This window comes from Pristiophorus japonicus, chromosome 12 (genome assembly GCF_044704955.1).
Source record: "Pristiophorus japonicus isolate sPriJap1 chromosome 12, sPriJap1.hap1, whole genome shotgun sequence".
In the NCBI taxonomy this organism is placed as follows: Eukaryota; Metazoa; Chordata; class Chondrichthyes; family Pristiophoridae; genus Pristiophorus; species Pristiophorus japonicus.
Genome location: NC_091988.1, coordinates 19,788,519 through 19,808,386, shown reverse-complemented (window position 1 = coordinate 19,808,386; position 19,868 = coordinate 19,788,519). Strand labels below are relative to the sequence as shown.

Here is a 19,868-nt window from a genome sequence, read left to right as displayed (position 1 = left end):
TAAATTAAAAAGTAGGACCTCAAAAGTAGTAATCTCGGGATTGCTACCAGTGCCACGTGCTAGTCAGAGTAGGAATCGCAGGATAGCTCAGATGAATACGTGGCTTGAGCAATGGTGCAGCAGGGAGGGATTCAAATTCCTGGGGCATTGGAACCGGTTCTGGGGGAGGTGGGACCAGTACAATCCGGACGGTCTGCACCTGGGCAGAATCGGAACCAATGTCCTCGGGGGAGTGTTTGCTAGTGCTGTTGGGGAGGAGTTAAACTAATATGGCAGGGGGATGGGAACCAATGCAGGGAGATAGAGGGAAACAAAAATGAGGCAGAAGCAAAAGACAAAAAGGAGATGAGGAAATGTGGAGGGCAGAGAAACCCAAGGCAAAGAACATAAAGGGCCATTGTACAGCAAAATTCTAAAGGACAGAGGGTGTTAAAAAAACAAGCCTAAAGGCTTTGTGTCTTAATGCAAGGAGTATCCGCAATAAGGTGGATGAATTAACTGTGCAAATAGATGTTAACAAATATGATGTGATTGGGATTACGGAGACGTGGCTCCAGGATGATCAGGGCTGGGAACTCAACATCCAGGGGTATTCAACATTCAGGAAGGATAGAATAAAAGGAAAAGGAGGTGGGGTAGCATTGCTGGTTAAGGAGGAGATTAAGGCAATAGTTAGGAAGGACATTAGCTTGGATGATGTGGAATCTATATGGGTAGAGCTGCAGAACACCAAAGGGCAAAAAACGTTAGTGGGAGTTGTGTACAGACCTCCAAACAGTAGTAGTCATGTTGGGGAGGGCATCAAACATGAAATTAGGGGTGCGTGCAATAAAGGTGCAGCAGTTATAATGGGTGACTTTAATATGCACATAGATTGGGCTAACCAAACTGGAAGCAATACGGTGGAGGAGGATTTCCTGGAGTGCATAAGGGATGGTTTTTTTGACCAATATGTCGAGGAACCAACTAGGGGGGAGGCCATCTTAGACTGGGTGTTATGTAATGAGAGAGGATTAATTAGCAATCTCGTTGTGCGAGGCCCCTTGGGGAAGAGTGACCATAATATGGTGGAATTCTGCATTGGGATGGAGAATGAAACAGTTAATTCAGAGACCATGGTCCAGAACTTAAAGAAGGCTAACTTTGAAGGTATGAGGCGTGAATTGGCTGGGATGGATTGGCGAATGATTGACTGTGGATGGGCAATGGCAGACATTTAGAGACCGCATGGATGAACTACAACAATTGTACATTCCTGTCTGGCATAAAAATATAAAAGGGAAGGTGGCTCAACCGTGGCTATCAAGGGAAATCAGGGATAGTATTAAAGCCAAGGAAGTGGCATACAAATTGGCCAGAAATAGCAGCGAACCTGGGGACTGGGAGAAATTTAGAACTCAGCAGAGGAGGACAAAGGGTTTGATTAGGGCAGGGAAAATGGAGTATGAGAAGAAGCTTGCAGGGAACATTAAGACGGATTGCAAAAGTTTCTATAGGTATGTAAAGAGAAAAAGGTTAGTAAAGACAAACGTAGGTCCCCTGCAGTCAGAATCAGGGGAAGTCATAACGGGGAACAAAGAAATGGCGGACCAATTGAACAAGTACTTTGGTTCGGTATTCACGAAGGAGGACAGAAACAACCTTCCGGTTATAAAAGGGGTCGGGGGTTCTAGCAAGGAGGAGGAACTGAGGGAAATCCTTATTAGCCGGGAAATTGTGTTGGGGAAATTGATGGGATTGAAGGCCGATAAATCCCCAGGGCCTGATGGACTGCATCCCAGAGTACTTAAGGAGGTGGCCTTGGAAATAGTGGATGCGTTGACAGACATTTTCCAACATTCCATTGACTCTGGATCAGTTCCTATAGAGTGGATGGTAGCCAATGTAACCCCACTTTTTAAAAAAGGAGGGAGAGAGAAAACAGGGAATTATAGACCGGTCAGCCTGACATGGTCAGTCAGCATGGATTTGTGAAAGGGAAATCATGCTTGACAAATCTTCTGGAATTTTTTGAGGATGTTTCCAGTAAAGTGGACAAGGGAGAACCAGTTGATGTGGTATATTTGGACTTTCAGAAGGCGTTCAACAAGGTCCCACACAAGAGATTGATGTGCAAAGTTAGAGCACATGGGATTGGGGGTAGTGTACTGACATGGATTGAGAACTGGTTGTCAGACAGGAAGCAAAGAGTAGGAGTAAATGGGTACTTTTCAGAATGGCAGGCAGTGACTAGTGGGGTACCGCAAGGTTCTGTGCTGGGGCCCCAGCTGTTTACACTGTACATTAATGATTTAGATGAGGGGATTAAATGTAGTATCTCCAAATTTGCGGATGACACTAAGTTGGGTGGCAGTGTGAGCTGCGAGGAGGATGCTGTGAGGCTGCAGAACGACTTGGATAGGTTAGGTGAGTGGGCAAATGCATGGCAGATGAAGTATAATGTGGATAAATGTGAGGTTATCCACTTTGGTGGTAAAAACAGAGAGACAGACTATTATCTGAATGGTGACAGATTAGGAAAAGGGGAGGTGCAAAGAGACCTGGGTGTCATGGTACATCAGTCATTGAAGGTTGGCATGCAGGTGCAGCAGGCGGTTAAGAAAGCAAATGGCATGTTGCCCTTCATAGCAAGGGGATTTGAGTACAGGGGCAGGGAGGTGTTGCTACAGTTGTACAGGGCATTGGTGAGGCCACACCTGGAGTGTTGTGTACAGTTTTGGTCTCCTAACCTGAGGAAGGACATTCTTGCTATTGAGGGAGTGCAGCGAAGGTTCACCAGACTGATTCCCGGGATGGCGGGACTGACCTATCAAGAAAGACTGGATCAACTGGGTTTGTATTCACTGGAGTTCAGAAGAATGAGAGGGGACCTCATAGAAACATTTAAAATTCTGACGGGGTTAGACAGGTTAGATGCAGGAAAAATGTTCCCAATGTTGGGGAAGTCCAGAACCAGAGGTCACAGTCTAAGGATAAGGGGTAAGCCATTTAGGACCGAGATGCGGAGGAACTTCTTCACCCAGAGAGTGGTGAACCTGTGGAATTCTCTACCACAGAAAGTTGTTGAGGTCAATTCACGAAATATATTCAAAAAGGAGTTAGATGAGGTCCTTACGACTAGGGAAATCAAGGGGTATGGCGAGAAAGCAGGAATGGGGTACTGAAGTTGAATGTTCAGCCATGAACTCATTGAATGGCGGTGCAGGCTAGAAGGGCCGAATGGCCTACTCCTGCACCTATTTTCTATGTTTCTATTCTGCTTCATCTTACTCTCTCTCTTTTTCGTCATCCACGGAGCTCTGACTTTAGTTGCCTTACCTTTCCCCCTAGTGGGAATGTACCTCGACTGTACCCAAACTATTTCCTCTTTTCACTACCATTTTGCCTGCCAATCTTTGATTCTAATTTACCCGGGCCAAATCCGTTTACACCCCACTGAAATTTTCCTTCCTCCAATTAAGTATTTTTACTGTAGATTGCTCCCATCCTCCACCCTCCATAATCTCTAAGTTGTCCAATTGCTGGCTGCCCACATCTTATACTGTATGAAGTCCCGCTAACCCATCAAACCGTCCTCACTGACTGCATTGGCTCCCTGTCCCCCAACACATTGAATTTAAAATCCACATCATTCACATCTTCAAGTCCCTCAATGGCCTGGCCCCAACCTCGCTCTGCAGCCACTGCCAGCTTAGTTTAAGGACTGTTGTTTAGGCCACTAGAACTGGAAATCTAGTCAGTGCTTGCAGACACAGGACCCGCCTTTGCATATTTAACTCAGGGAGGCCTAAAACCAATGAGGATGCTGCCATCGCAGATTGCACCTTGCACCTAATTATTATACATTGTACCCATTTTACATCTAAAAAACGGGTGAAACGCCTATTAATTTCTACCCCAGTTTGTACAAATAACTTTTGCTGAATGTAGCACATACTAAATATTAGGATATCAAATCAGGACCACCATGTAAATTGAGTATGACACCCCTGCCCTGAACTCTAAAAATCTCTCCCTAAACCTGTCATGTATGTAGACCATGTATACTAACAGTATGGTCACATAAAGTGTGGCACCAGAGGGCACTGCGGTGGGAGACCTGAGGGTCACCTGCATAGGTGTGCAGGGCCCAGAATAAAAGGCTGCCCACCGTGCTTGTGCCTCACTCTGGAGTTACAATAAATGGGACTAAGGTCACAACAGCTCTCAAGTACAATACTAGACCTCGTGGAGTCATTCATAAGAGTACAACAAAACCTACCTGCATTTCCACTTCCCTCTCTTCCTTTGAGACCATCCTCAAAACCTCCCTCTTTGATCAAGCTTTTAATCCCCCACCTCATAATATCTCCTCCTTCTTTATCTCGGTGTCAATTCTGATTACATTTTTATAAAGCGCCTTAGGACATTGTTTTAATGTTTTAAGGCGCTATATAAATGCAAGTTGTTGTAATGACGGTCATCACTTTCTCAAGGCAACTGGGGATGGACAATAAATGTGGCCTTGCCAACATAGTCCACATCCTGAGAACAAATTAAAAAGAATTATAATGCATTTAATAATATATAATGAAGGGGTCGTTTTTATATTTTTTTTAAAAATCCATGAAAAGGAAATCAACACTGTCGATTTGGTTATAAGGAGCAAGAAACCTTTCTTGGGTGCAGCTCATTGAATAACTCGTTGCAGTGCTGCCGACAACAAGATCTGCAGCTGTTCGCTCCGAACAACCCTCAGGTTATATTTAGGCACCGAATGGAGAGCACTGCAAGAGTGCCCAATTTACAGTTTATTCTTCTTACTTGTAACAACAGAGTTTCATTGGATGTTATTCTTGTGGATATTACAGTGGCAATCTCAGAATAATTGTTGTTTGGGTGATACAAAGGAAATTGAATGCTCCAAGGATTCGGGCATATATTGAAGCTTCCAGTGGACTTAGATTTGATCCTCTCCACTTTGAATGCTCACAAAATAGGATTAGCAGGCTTTAGTCATGTTGCCTGCCATCATAAATGTAAACCTCCTTTCTGCAAATAAAACGTCAGATTTTTATGTGCGTAAAATCTTAAAGCACAAATAGTGATCAGGTAGGAGTTAAAGTGGAAGGCTGTCCGGGAAGGTTAACAGAGACCTGCCTGTGTGGCTTCCCAGGCTCAGCAGCAGTGGATTTATTTGCAATTTGTTATTCATAAGGGAAGAGCAGGAGACGCAAATGGCTCTCTGTGACAAGAGGCTTTGAAGTGGAAAACAAAGTCTTCTATTCAATCTACAGCTTAATGGAGTGCACGTGACGCAGGCTCGGGACTCCAGCCTGCCTCACAAAATAGCGCTTGGCACATCATCTTCAGGAGACTGCATATGATGGTGTGAGAGGGCAGCGTCCTTTTCAAAAATAAACTAATTACTTCATGCTGTTCTTGCAATTGTGGGCCTCATTGTTAATGCGTTGCTTATTTTTGGCGCAAAACTAGTGAAATGCTGCAATAAGTCACCCTAATTATGTTATAAATACTTTATGGCATTTTAACCAAATGTCCTGTGCACAGGGAACCCCCGATACACCTGTTTTATTGTAAATCATGTCCCCAATGTGTACCCGAGTACTCCCATTGTTATAGGCAGGTGACCTTTTTAAAAAATCTTATAAAGCATTCCTAAGATCCAGACTGGCACTCAGTATAGTTTTTGTTCTCCCTCTCGTGCTTGAGGATGGTTCACACGGGTCAGTGACCCCACAATTAGTTTACTGACCTGACCAGGTACACACAGGCTTCAGTCATTACCAGGCACCAGCAGACACGAGACACGTGGCCTTCCAAATCTGACTGCCAACCTGCTTTTTTTTATATTGGTGCTGATGGCAATGGTGTTGGCAAAGGCGCCAGTGGGAATCATTCTATTTGGTGCTGCACAGCTTTTCCAAAAGACAATGCTGCCACCTCATTTACCCCGCTGGTGTGTCGATGGTAACAGGCCAGCAGTTTCATAGTAGCATGCTCATGCATAGTCATTACCAGTACTGACACAGCCCTGCTTTATACTCACACTCACAGTCTGACTGTATGGAATGGCAGACGGAATTAACGTCAATGTATCGTTTAGTTTATTCTTCCGTGTTCACAGACTACACCACAGGGTTAGTTTGGCACGAGTGCTTTCATAGCCATGTGTGTTCAGTGTTCCTGTGAAGGGATTTCTCTTGTGTTTCATTTTGTATGAAACAACACAACTGTAAATCTTATAAGAACATAAGAACATAAGAATTAGGAACAGGAGTAGGCCATCTAGCCCCTCGAGCCTGCCCCGCCATTCAATAAGATCATGGCTGATCTGGTCGTGGACTCAGCTCCACTTACCCGCCCTCTCCCCGTAACCCTTAATTCCCTTATTGGTTAAAAATCTATCTATCTTTGACTTGAAAACATTCAATGAGCCAGCCTCAACTGCTTCCTTGGGCAGAGAATTCCACAGATTCACAACCCTCTGGGAGAAGAAATTCCTTCTCGACTCGGTTTTAAATTGGCTCCTCCGTATTTTGAGGCTGTGCCCCCTAGTTTTAGTTTCCTTTTTATTAGGGAGAGAAGAATGGTAAACCGGTGATATTGCTTCTTTCACATATGGAGAGGCGATTTCTCTATTGCTTAGTCAAGTGCGTAAACATAAATTAAATTTAATGCACACATTTTACCTTTTGTATTTTTTGCAGGGCAAAAAGGTCATCTGATTCTGTCACGTAAATAAGTTTAAAGGCACATCTCATAACATTTCTAGCAGTCGTAACAAAATATCAATAGCACATTAACGTCGGTATATAGGTCACACATTCCCTTGAAAATGATTTAGGTAACTATCTCCTGAGGTTTCTAATATTAAAATGTCAAGTGTTAGCTGTCACAATTTCATGTCATGCCTGTAGGTGGGGTATTAACAGGATTTTCCATTTTAATCTGAGCAACGTGCTTGTTCCTTGTAATACCTGATGGCCATCTATTCCCACACACACACACGCAAACACACGCACACACTCTCGCACACACACACCTCTGCTGCAGTGCTCCACCGTCAGGTTATTTTATGGACTTAGTGTTTCTTTCTACTTCCCCCTGACCCTGAAATTCCTTCAGATCCTCACATAACTTCTTTGTAATATCCCCTGCCACATTGCAGTGGCTCCGGCCTTACTGCTTCTCTTGGCTCTTCTCCTGCTGTGCCTGCCCCAATGCTAACTCTCCCAATAACTCTCTTAATTTTTTGCTGGTAAGCCGGCATTTAAGTTTTAGCATTGGTCTGAGCACTTCTTCCCTTTCACCTGCTGCCTCCCATCCTCCTCACACCAACCCTCCTCCACTCGCCACTGCCCCGCACACCCCTCACCTGATGCCTCTGCCTTCTAGACCTCCCACCACCTGAGCTTACCAAGCAAACCACTCCCTGTCAGCTAAAAATCACCACCTCCCAAACTTACCAGTGCCCCAACCAGTCTCCACTGACACTACCCAATCTCACCAATGACCACTATCCACTCCTCCGCAAAATACCTACTCATACAAACTCCATTTCACTCTGACTTTTTCTTCCACCTCCTCATAACTTACCATGGCCTCGCCCCTCCCTATCTCTGTAATCTCCTCCAGCCCCACAACCTGCTGAAGTTATCTGCGCTCTTCTAATTCTTCCCTGATTATAATCGCTCAACCATTGGTGGCCGTTCCTTCAGCTGCCGCGGCCCAAAGCTCTGGAATTCCCTGCCTACACCTCTCCACCTCTCTACCTCTCTTTCCTCCTTTAAGATGCTCCTTGAAACCAACCTCTTTGACCAAGCTTTTGGTCATCTGCTGTAATTTCTCCTTATGTGGCTCAGTGCCAGATTTTGTCTTATAACACTCATGTGAAGTGTCTTCGGACATTTTACTATGTTAAAGGCATTATATAAATATATGTTATTTTTGTTACCATAATCATTGCCATAGGGAACCTCTTATTCGAAATATATTGACACAAACAGTAGCGTCACTGATCAGATGACAAAATTTACTTTTTAATAATGTCCATTATTCCAGCAGTCAATGAGCACCATAATGTTTTGAAAAATACCACAGTGGTTTGCCGATTGCATAACAAATTGCAATTGGAAAGACTCCACCGGAACAGTTGCAAGGCTGAAGGCCACATCTCTTGCATCTTTGTCAAATTTGACTCTTGATATAATACAAGTGTGTTCCAAAGCTATTTTCCCAAGTTGCCTGTATGTTAAAATACATTTCAGTTCCTTGGGAAGTTGGATGTGTTACACCATGAAAAGCACAGAAATAGCCACACACTTTGTGAGATGAGTTCTCATCATCTCAGCGAACCTCTGGGCTTTCAAATGATTTGGAATATAACTAATAATGTTGTTTTCTTTTTTTTCAACTGCAGGCCCTGTGGTCATGGAAGCAAAATCATGCGGTTGATTCTTGGCAGTCTGCAGTCTGTGGAGCATTTGCAGGTGCAGGGGATTAAATACTATACTGGGAGGGCTGAGAGCGGGAAACTTGCCAAAAAATCAAGTTAACAGAAACATTCTTCTAAAATTCCAGCGGTAGTTTGGAAATATTGTTCAGGGCTGGGCAGGTTCATGGAATAGAAAAGGTTGAAGAGAAAGGTGTTCGCATAAAGGACAAGCAATTTGTACTTGACAAATTTGAGTTGTGGGAAAATAGAGACCGTCAATCAGTTTGTTAAAGGAATATTTACAAATCTTTCAGTGAAGAGAGGCCTGTGCTGAATCCTCAGCTGTGCAGCTGTCTGTTCCAAACTATTCTTCAGAGGTTTAAAGTCATATCAACAAGGACCCATGATTAACAGTTCATGTGGCAGGTTTGACAGAAGTGCAGATTAATTAGAGTGAGGAGCACGGAGGATGCCACTGCACAGACCTCGAGGGCTGAAGACACTCCATTTGCTGCATTAGCGAGGCCGCAGGGCACAGACACCTGGTTAGTCCTCGGGCAAAACACAAAAAAAGATAGAATTGTTTGCGATGGTGCTTTTGTTGAATCTCTAGCAAAGTTTTTTTCACCAGCTCCAATTCTTCTACTGAGATATTTTCAGCATTTTTTTTTTAAGAAACTGTTTTTTGTCTGGTAAAGCAGGAATTTACTCTGCTAGTCTGTTCAATGTCATTTGGCATTACAAACCAAATTGAACAAGTCCTTTGCACATAACCGAATGTAGGTTGGTCAACACTACTGCTAGTGTAGCTTCTGTGTACATTTGCTGCTTGTTCGAGCCACTTTACACTAGCCTCATTCACAGCTACCAATTACCCGTGACCATTTAATTGATCTTCTGACCTTTAAAGTTGAGTGAAGTAAAGGAACATAAGAGCACACCAATTTTTACAAACAGGAGACTGATTGACCACACCTTTTTGATTAATGTCAGCTTCATTTACCTGTCATTTTGCCATATTTCTCAATCCTTTCTTTTTCCAGAAACACAGGAACCAATGTTTACCATTTGTTTCCATGATGACTCCTGGTATTATGTTTAAAACTCTATTACTCCTTGCGTTTCGAAGAGAAGCTTCACCGAACTTCAATTCTCATTAATAACTTTATTTCTCCTAGTATTGAAACTCATCACCATGGTGAAGAATTTGCTTGTGCCAACTACATCAGTCCGCTTAATAGTCTTGAAACTTTAATTTTGATCACTTTGAACTTTCCTCTTGTCCAAAGTGAACGAGCCCAATTTCCTTTACTTTCCTTAAAGTCAAGTAGATCAAATTCTGTTTTTATTTCATGGTATTCTGAGAGTTTTTGCTGGCATTTTGTGCATTCCATTTGGTGATCCTGTCTCTTTTTCTGTGGATACAGAAAATCAGTGGTTGTCATCATAAATTTCTACTATTCCTGGTCATGTGACTGTATATCCTAATTTGAATACACAATCTTCTGATCTGGAGTCCGATGCAGTGCCTTTGGGAGTAAGGAGGCACCTAATTGGAATTATTTAGCAGTACCAGGAACTCAATTATTTTCAGACATGCCAATATTTTTAATTTGGGAAAGTTTTTTGCTTTGATTCTTTTTTTGCAAGATTTTATTAACTTATACTGGAGTGACTGATCTTGCCTCTTACCATGAACGAACTGACTGTACTCCAATATTGACATCAGAAGTAAACCTCTTTTTCGCACTTAGTGGTATCCCCGAAGAGAGGTTCAGCTACTGGCCTGAACTCAAATACGTTTGATTTAAATTAATTATTTATATCCAGCATCTGCCAGTGCAGACTACTGCCCAACACTCAGCATTGAGACTGCTTTTAGTGCACATTAACAAACAGGGGCATGGTTGTTTCCTGTCAAAATTCATTATCTGACAAATCTGCATTATGCATAAAGGCCGCATCGCCACTTAGCAAGTAATTTTGACACTTGACTTTTTCTCATTAGAAAATATTAAATTCTAAACACCAATTCACACTTAGCAAAATGTGTGCTGTAATTACTAAGTGTGAGCCTGAACACAAATAAACCTCTTGTTTGGAAGACTTCGGATCACAAATGATCCCGCTTGGAGCGGATTGACCACACTTGACTTTGACAGCCCAACTGTTCCATTCCACCATTTAAAACAGGATACAGACACTCATTTCTTCTACGTTAGTAGGTGGTTTTTCCTTGGGGTGGTGGAACAGCTGGCATTTCGGTAAGAAATTAATGGATATCCCGTGTTGCTGTCACTTGCTGTAGTTTGCAAGTGAGTGATCAGTGAAGGCAGTCCGTGCTGTTCCAAGAAGCTTCAAGTCTCCAGTTGCTTAACCACTAATAACTGGAAAAAAACAATTGAGACTTGCACTTGCCAATGACATCTGCTGTGGTGGGGCTTCTCATTGTTGTCAACTTGAGGTGATTTGCAGAATGTAACTTTACATAGTAACCTTAAGTTGACAAAAATGATTAGCCCCGCCACAGCAGACATCATTGCAGGAGTATTCTGAAAAGCTGAAGGGAAATCTCGGGACAGTTGCATTTTACAAATACAGCACACCAGCTGTAAATCTGATATACAGGACAGCTGGCTAAACCCGCCTGTTTGTTCGACATGTGTGCTCTTTAAGTGAATACTAAATTAATAAGGTTGTGGACTGTCAAATACTGCAAACTGGACTTGGCAACAGTACACTCACCAATACTAAGCCCACTTATATCAAAATTACAAATAAAGCGATTATCTTTCTTGCAAACCTAATACTTTTAAAGCACTGTAACTGATAATAGTCATAATATTCATAAATGTAACATAGTCATTGAATAGAGGGTGGATGTGAATTTTTTTTAAATGATTGACATAGAGAACTCTCCAAGAAGCAACTAGAATAATTACCAATATTTGCTGTGGTTTTTGTTAACAAAATTGCCCATCAACTCAGCTACAAGTGCAATTTGATGCCATATTTTCATACACTCCAGATGTTCTAATTCCATACCAATCCAGAAACAGGGATAATTTGGAGCTCATGATGAACAAAAACAGTTAAATTCTGACACGATACCTAAAGTTATCACTAATCCCTGTTAGAAAACAAGTTTGAATTTCCTGTTCATTTTTGACTGTGTGTAGCCTCAGAAACAGACCTATACTGGGTCAGTATAGTCAATGGGAGGTGGATTATCTCTTGTTTTGTTGCTGCTGCTGAATGGCCTTGCGTCCAATCGGAACTTCAGATGTGGCATTTAAAGTTGTACTCTGTGGAAAACGTGTGTAAGAGTTACTCAAATACAGTGATGTGTGTTTCCTGTATATGTCTGTTTTTTTCTTTCCTTTGGCTCTTTTTCTTTATATTAGTTTTATTCTGTTCTGCCCTTCATTATTCCTTCCTTTTGTGAGACACCAAAGGGGCAAAAGACCAATTAGACCTGCCATATTTGTATGGAGGAAGGATTGGAAAACACAATCTACCTGCCATCATGTTAAATAACAGCCTGTGGGCTAGAAATTAGCCAGCCTTGCACCCGTTCTTTTGGCGATATTTCACCTTTCTTGACGTTAAAAGATGCTCACCTAAATTAACCAAAGTTGTGTGCCGGCGGTTTTTGAAATACCGCTGAAAAGCAGACTGCTGTTGTGCAATGTCAGAAAAAGCGATATCGCTTTAAATTGGTCGTTCGGCACACCCGTATCCTGTGCAAAAAAAAACGCCTGAGAAAAGCCCGCGTTGCCCAGAGACAGTATGAAAATCTGCAAAAAAGGTAAATTAAAGTTTTTATTTTTTAATTCTTTTGCAGCGATTACTTAGTTAAGTGTCTTGTAAATGTTTCGTGATTTTTTAAATTTTTTGTTTTCTGCAATTTTTTTTGTGTGCATTCTCCCCACCCCCCCCCCGCCCCCCAGTGCCTGTCTTTTTAGCGGTTATTGGCCTCCGATTAAAGTTGGCAAGGACCGCGGTTTCTACCGCGAATCCTCGTGCAATGGCGATTTTTAACGTTGGGCGCATTTTGTTGCCAATTTTACCCCTTTAAAAAATAGTGGTATTTGTAATGGTATTTCTGCGCAAAAATGCCCCAAAAATATCGCTATTGGCAAAAGACCAATTTCTAGCCCTATGTAATGTTTCATCTGTATCAGTGAAGTTCAGTGAGGGAGTAAGTGGAGTATCCATGTTGGGAATTGGTGGTTTATGCTAAGTAAACTGCCATATGGTGTCTGCTGCATAATTCACAAGTGTCGTAAGTGAGTTGTGGTAGACTAGATATGAGTGGTTTATTCTCTCTCACCCACTGGTCCCTCGTATATAATCTCTATATACAACATAACTGACTTCATTTTTTTTCTTTTCACGATGTCACTTGGCAACATGGATTTACTGAGGCTACTGATGAGGCATATGATATACAGATTGGTTTTAAAAAAAGTGAAATAATCAAGCTTTGAAACAAAGTTATTAAAAAGATTTCAAAATGGGACTTTAAAAACATTGTGAGGGAATGACTTCCTTCATTTAGTTATTTGTAAAAAATCATAAATACAAGTATAACGAATGCATTTACGATGTCACTACCACCAATAAACAGGAAAGCGTGTTGCTCTCTTCCTGGTGTTGAATTAGATATAGAGGATTAAGCAGCAATCTATATGTTTATATAGGAAAGTGCAGGGCAGGAAACGACTACTGCAGACCATCTAATCAGTCCCAAAGTTAGAGGAAAATCCATACTGCACTCTATCCTGTATACTTCCAATTGCTTCCATTTTCCAAAAAGTATGCCAGCTCTTTCTTAAATTTGTCGGCACTATCCAGCTCAACCATCTTCCCGCAGCAATCTATTTCACATATTCATCAGCTTCCCTTTTCCAACCTGGAGTCCATTCACCCAGTTTACAAAAGGCTAATTTGGAGTTTTAGTTGTAGAATAGTAAGTTTTAAATTGCAACATATTTATGATTTTCATTGGGTTTTATCCACTCAAACAACCATCACCTGATGAAATGGAAAGCTCAATTAAGCCATCATTTGTTCAGCAACACAAATGAACCTTGTGTACGGCATTAGCTAATGACAATAACAGATGACCTAGTAACATTGGCTTAAGAAAAGAGTAGAGAGGTACAGATTTTGATTGGAGGAAAACATGAGAAATGGTCAGATTGGACCCTGATACAGCTCCTGGTTCAATGTCCTTTTCTTGTTCCATGTTGTTATGTTTATATTGTTCAGAAAACGTCACAATAAACTGGAATATTTTATTGGTTAATGCTGTTTTTCTTTTTGTTTTGCATACTTTGATTCCATAGTTTGCCTATGTAAAGCTGCATCTCTTAACTTTTTTAAAATCTTGCTTCTTCTCCATCATAACCTGAGGTTCCCACTGAGCTAGTTTTATTTAGCTGCACTTGGATTTTGTCTGGTCTGTAGAGAAAAAAAAGACTGTTGAGAAATCAAGCAGGTGTGAAACTATCAGAAAAAGCCCCAAGGGCTAAGTTTAAGTTTAGAACCTACTGCTTCAGTCAGAACTGCTTCCAGCTCCCAGCACCTGTCATTTTCCACACACAACTTAGTCACAATGATTGTGCCTAAGTACATGGAAAACACATACCAATGTTTTTAAATTTGCTGTTTCCGAAGATCAGTTCTCAGACAAACAAGGGGAGATCAGTGCGTTGACACTGAAAGGCTCAGTAGGTGCAATGCCTTACTCTCAAGGTGGAAGCTGAAGGGCTGTATTTTTGGTCTTTTGGGCAAAAACGTAAGCGATACATGAAAATTACCGTTTTCACTGCGTTACCAATTTAAGGCCTATCTTTCGGCCTTTGGGGTCTGCGGCAACATCGCAAATGGAGGCATTGCACAATTACTTGCAACGCAAAAACGCGATCCTCACCAACTTTAGTGCGGGGCTGGGAGTGCTGAGAGAGAGGCCTTGGGAGGGGGCAATAAAATTCAAAAAAACATTCAAACATCATTACCAAAACCCTTAGCTCACAAATTGCTGCAAAAAAAATTTAAAAATAAAAACTTTTAACTTGCCTTTTTTGCAGGTTTTCCAACTTACCGCTGCCGGCAGAGCTACACCGCTAGGTTTTACCTGTCGGTGTTCTGGCCGCAGTGTACAGGTCAAGAGAGTGCCGAAACTCGGACGGGAACGCAATCCGCGTTGTTACACGTCCGGCGCAGCTCATCCCCAGCGGTGCCTCCAAGCACCGCCGCAAACAAGGAGCCGAGGATCGCGACCGGGCTTAGCAACCGGGTTTTCGCTGCGGAGGGTTAAAACGCGGCAAAGACCCGGTCGCAAACCCCTCAAATCCAACCCGCCTAGTCTCAACTGACACGGCTTCTCCATTGGAAGGAGTTTGCCCGTTTCTGCCAGGTTATTTGAGAGTGGGGATGTAAATTGATTGGGTGAGGGTCCAATGCTTCAGTTTACTTCCTTACAGGCTGAGTGAGGACTACTTTGGCATCTGTTGACATTTCCATGGGCTGGATCCTGTAGATTAAACAGACATTTTGGGTGGAGAGGTTGAGGTGGCAATAAATTTTTAAAACTAGGATTTCTGAAAACTGCCATTAACTTCTGGATATAATTATGTAATAGATTTTTGACAAATTGGCTTATGATTAGCTTCTCCTTGATCTGTTTTCAGGTGGGCTTGCAGCTGCAGTCACCACACCTCTAGATGTAGCAAAGACGAGAATCATGCTGGCAAATGTAAGATTGTGGAATAATACTGCAGGAAAGACAAAAGGGCTGTTGTACATTACTTGTGACGGTTCAACATCTTTTACATCTTTAGTCTTTGTAAATTATAATGCATTGCCCATTAATACTGTGAAGTAAAAATCCTTAGCCTTAAAGAATGAACTATGTAGGCCAAATCCTTTAAAACACAAGTGTAATATTGTGATAAGTTTCAGCTGCTGGGGTGCAGAATTTGTAACAGTGTGGATTAAAATTCTTTTTAATGGGGGAAAAAATGTTTATTGAGCTGTGAAATAGTTCAATTTTGCTTCAAAACTGTGTCTGTGTAAATAAGATGCAGCTTATCAATCATTTACTAAGACATTAGTCAAGCAGATTCATAGATTGCTCTGTGTGAAAATTGTTTTTTAAAATGTAGACATCAAATTATTTTCCTAAAGTACAGATATGGTAAAGTTAGGAGGCTGTTTCTTTGGTTGATAGTTATTGGAGAAATGATTTAGTCCTTTGTGGACAAAGCATTTGGGATTTTTCTTTAAATGATAATATCTAATGTTGAGAGTCACAAGGTACCTTTCGATGGGAAGACTCTTCTAAAGCAGACTTCTGACACAGAAACAGTTCACACAGAGCCTAAACAAGGTGCACCTTGCATTATTGTGACATACCGAAGGAAGATGGTGAGACAGCTGTTGATTTTCTGAAAATGTTCCTTCTGTGTAAGTCTGATCTGCGCTGTCCTTTGATGCAGGCAGGAACCACCACGGCCAGTGGAAAGGTGTTACCTATCTTGAGCAACATCTGGAAGACTCGAGGGATTTCTGGGTAAGGCTTTACTTTCTTTTCACCTCAAGGAAGCACAACAGATGGATGCTTTGTGACAGAGCATTATGACATGATATTTAAATTCCCTTAGAGAAACTAAAGCCTCAGTATTAACCTATCCCGCCTGGTGGGAACAGGGCAGGTTCAGGTCGGCCATCCATTTCACACACCCCCTGATTTTAGGCTCCATTGAAGTCCATCGAATGTAAAATCGGCTGGGAAGTAAAACATGAGTCCGACCCAAACTCATCCCTTTCCCAACAGATGGCTTACGTTAAAATCGAGGCTCCTCTAGAAGCTTCACTATACCAGTATCTCACCGAGGGACTCAGCATTGATACATGGAATGACGCGAAGTTGCTATAATTACCTGCTAGATACCCACTAAACACACCAGAAGAAGGTAGCGCTTGTCCATTCAAGTGTAAGTATATTTTTAACGGCGTGATGATCAATGTTCCCGCCAATTTTTTTTAGAACGCGGTCTCCTTAAAAGGCTGCGTGGCCCATTCCGATTTTCGCGCATGCGCGGTTTCTTCCATTTAAAAGCCGGTGAGTGGCCGGCACGGGATCTCCAACATGGCCACACAGCTTAGCGAGAATGTTGGTGATAATTCTTTAAACATCTGCTAATTGCCTCTTAACATCTTTTAATTGCCAACTCGCCTCTCCATGAGGGTTTCTCGCCCGCAGCCGAATGCGCTCCAGTTAAGTGCGGAAGTCGGCGAGTTGAAGCCGGATTGCCAACACGCTGTCAATTTCAGTGCCTTTAACTACCGACCCGCTCCCAAACCCACTTGTTCTTTGCTGTTAAAATTGCCCCTGTGTGTCTCAGTAAGGATTCTTCAATCTGATTGTTTAAGGAGACACGCCTTTGCTTGCCCTGTTTAAGCAGGTCCCAGATCCCCTGTGGAGGGCTTGGCATTGTTTTTAATTTCTAATTACCGCAACTTTCAGTGTGAAACAGAATGTCTGTGGGGAATGGTAAGTGTAATGAATGGCTAGAACCGTTTGTTCACCACTGACCACAACATCCGTGTCAATGTGTTTTATTCTGTGACACAATTGGCCGTTTCATTGTTTTCGTGTGTGGAATAATACTCAATAGTCAGCACTTGTGTGTGGTGTGTGACGTTCTACCAAGAGTTGGACAGACATAGAATAAACGAGATAACTGACTTGAAATGTTGAACTAATGAATGAAGCTAACCATGATTGTATAAATACCATGATTTAGATGTCAGCAGTCAATTATTTTCTTAACGTTAGATCTGCATTTGGACTACAAATAATTTAGCAGCATGATAATTAAAACTAAAGATAATTATGGCTTTGCACAGGTTAAGAGGGTTTATTGATTGGAAGAAATAAAGCTTATATTGGCCCATAAGCAAAATTTAGAAACAAACCGAGATAGATTTGTGCAAAAGGGGTGAAGAGATACAGGGTGAGAGGGATCCAGACTCTCTGAACCAGTCATTCAGTATTTTGGAGAGAAAGTTAGCCTCACACTGGGCATGTTTCTTTGTCCAATCCTCTCACGTGTGAGGGCCTGAATTAAGCAGTAATAAATCAAGTACATGGCATTGGTCTTGGAAATCTAGCATGTTAGGGTAGGCCATGGGCATTCGCCTTCAGCAAGGTGCAATCATTTAGCTGATGAGGGCATTGCTTGAAGACAAACGTGCTCATATAACCAGGGTTCAATGCCGACCATGATTGGATTTCTGCTGAAGCTCCACATCACCAACTGGTGGAAACACTGTTAGATGGATTATGGGTGCGGCCATGCTGTAATCGGGGAGGATGGCAGCAATGCACTCATGTATTTTATAGTAAGCTGTACTGCTCATGAGCTTCTGGTATCTGCTGTCCTCCAAAGCGGGCTTGTCAGTTGTATAATGGCCAAATAGTGATTATCTTCATCAGGGGTTGAAGATAGGTGAAATTACTCTTGCGGTCATCATGGCTTCAAGACAACTTGCCCCGAATGGAAAATTTAAATTGAGCCAACTATCTGTGGTCAACTTGGTGTTCTGATATCCTAGGCAAGCAAGTCCATAGCACTATAGGGCTTTGTTGAAGACTGACCAGCCGTCCTTGCTTCTTAATGGGATTTGAAGGAGTAAACTTCTCACTAAAGGCTGGCATTCTTTCCATTCATCTCCAAATGATGTTGCATGCCAGTGGCCGAGTAGATGGAGTGCATCTTAGCTAACCAAGCAATTTGAAACATACTGGTGTGCATCCACTTGGGGGTCCTTGAGTCTTGGCTCTACCAATCTGCTTCTCAGCTCTCTAGACTTGGGTGAGTGGGGTATACATCGATGGGGAGAGTGTGTGCATTCTATGCTGGGGAAACAGAAATTCTATCCATCTAGATTTCTCAACAGCATGGTTTGGGGACTCCATACACAATGTTGGATGTTGATGTGTATTGGATATCCGGTTGACTTAAAATGATATTAAAACTAGAATCAGCATTGAAGCCTGCATTGACAGACAATTTATAGTATCAATATATGTTATTGAAATAGAGTCAGTTGTGAATGAGTACCTTGGAATTGCATTAAGCGGTGAGCTTAAATTAAATGACCGCAGTTAAACGTTTTCTTGCAAACACCACTTCCGTGAAATAATGTGGGAATGATAACGGATACTCATCCCAATAATTGCTGGGAGCCATTTTACTATGTTATCATCTTTTGCAATTTAAATTTCCAAATGTACTCCATAACATCAGAAGCCAAATCATTCTGTATATTCTTTAAGTGATTGAATATTCTGTAAAATAAATGTTAACTGGTTTATAGTCGACTCCCAGTGTCCCAGGGCACATGGCCGGATAGGACACTGGGAGTTGACTGTAATTCTTTAACATTTATTTTACAGAGTAATCAATCACAACAACTGCAGTAACAACTTGCATATAGCGCCTTTAATGTGGAAAGCACTTTGCAGAGGCATCATCAGGCAAAAATAGATGCTGAGCCAATGAAGGAGATATTTTGAGGAGTGATCAAAAGCTTGGCTAAAGAGTCGGTTTTAAGGAGAATCTTAAAGGAGCAGAGTGAGTTGCAGAATTGGAATGGGTTAAGGATCCCTCTTTTACAAAGACCCAAATGTAATAATCTTCAATAGCAGCAAACGCACTGGGGGATTGATAGTGAATCAGCAGTCCATTTTACACTGTGCCCAATATTCCTTTCCATGGGAAAATTAGGTACAGTGTAAAAGAGGCTCATTTGCTATCAGCCTGTTTGCACTACAAGAATTGACCAATTTCTCTCCAACAGAATTTAAAAGAAAACACAGTTCTTTCTCTTGTATGTGTTCTGAACAGTGTCTTCTGTCTAACGTCATAAAAGACTTACAAACAATTACAATTAAATCAGAAAACCCTGTACCATCAACAGCCTGGATCTGATGATTTACATAACATACATTACCGTCAAAATGCACATGTATGTGAGTTGTAACTGCGAAATTATACACAAGTTTTTTAAAATCGCTTTATTAAACCTTAACCTTGTATGTGACTTGGACATGCGCATCATGCAGGTTGTGTGCAATATTTCATCAAACTTATGTACTAATGGAAACTTTCATCCATCATAGGCGGTCCCTCCAAACAAGGATGACTTGCTTCCACGCCAAAAAAGGATGAGTTCACAAGTGTTTCAATGAAGGACCTAATATTCCAGGTCCTGAACTACATGCCTGTGCGTGGATTTTTTTAATGTGTGGTGGCCGTTGCACACCAGCCACCACACGGGCTCGACAGAGCTAGGTCTTGGTCCAGTGGCGAGGGTTATCCAAGACGATTGGAGATCAGCTCTGCTGCACGGACCT

General features: G+C 41.9%; 1 protein-coding gene across 1 annotated transcript in view; it reads left to right on the top strand.

Moving 5' to 3' along the window:
- The window catches only part of slc25a26 (solute carrier family 25 member 26), a 320,181-nt gene that overhangs the window by 273,019 nt on the left and 27,294 nt on the right, over positions 1-19,868 (top strand). The window contains exons 7-9 of the mRNA XM_070895207.1: positions 8,423-8,492; positions 15,136-15,200; positions 15,943-16,016. Coding sequence (XP_070751308.1) covers positions 8,423-8,492; positions 15,136-15,200; positions 15,943-16,016 — 209 coding nt within the window. The remainder of the gene's footprint in view (positions 1-8,422; positions 8,493-15,135; positions 15,201-15,942; positions 16,017-19,868) is intronic.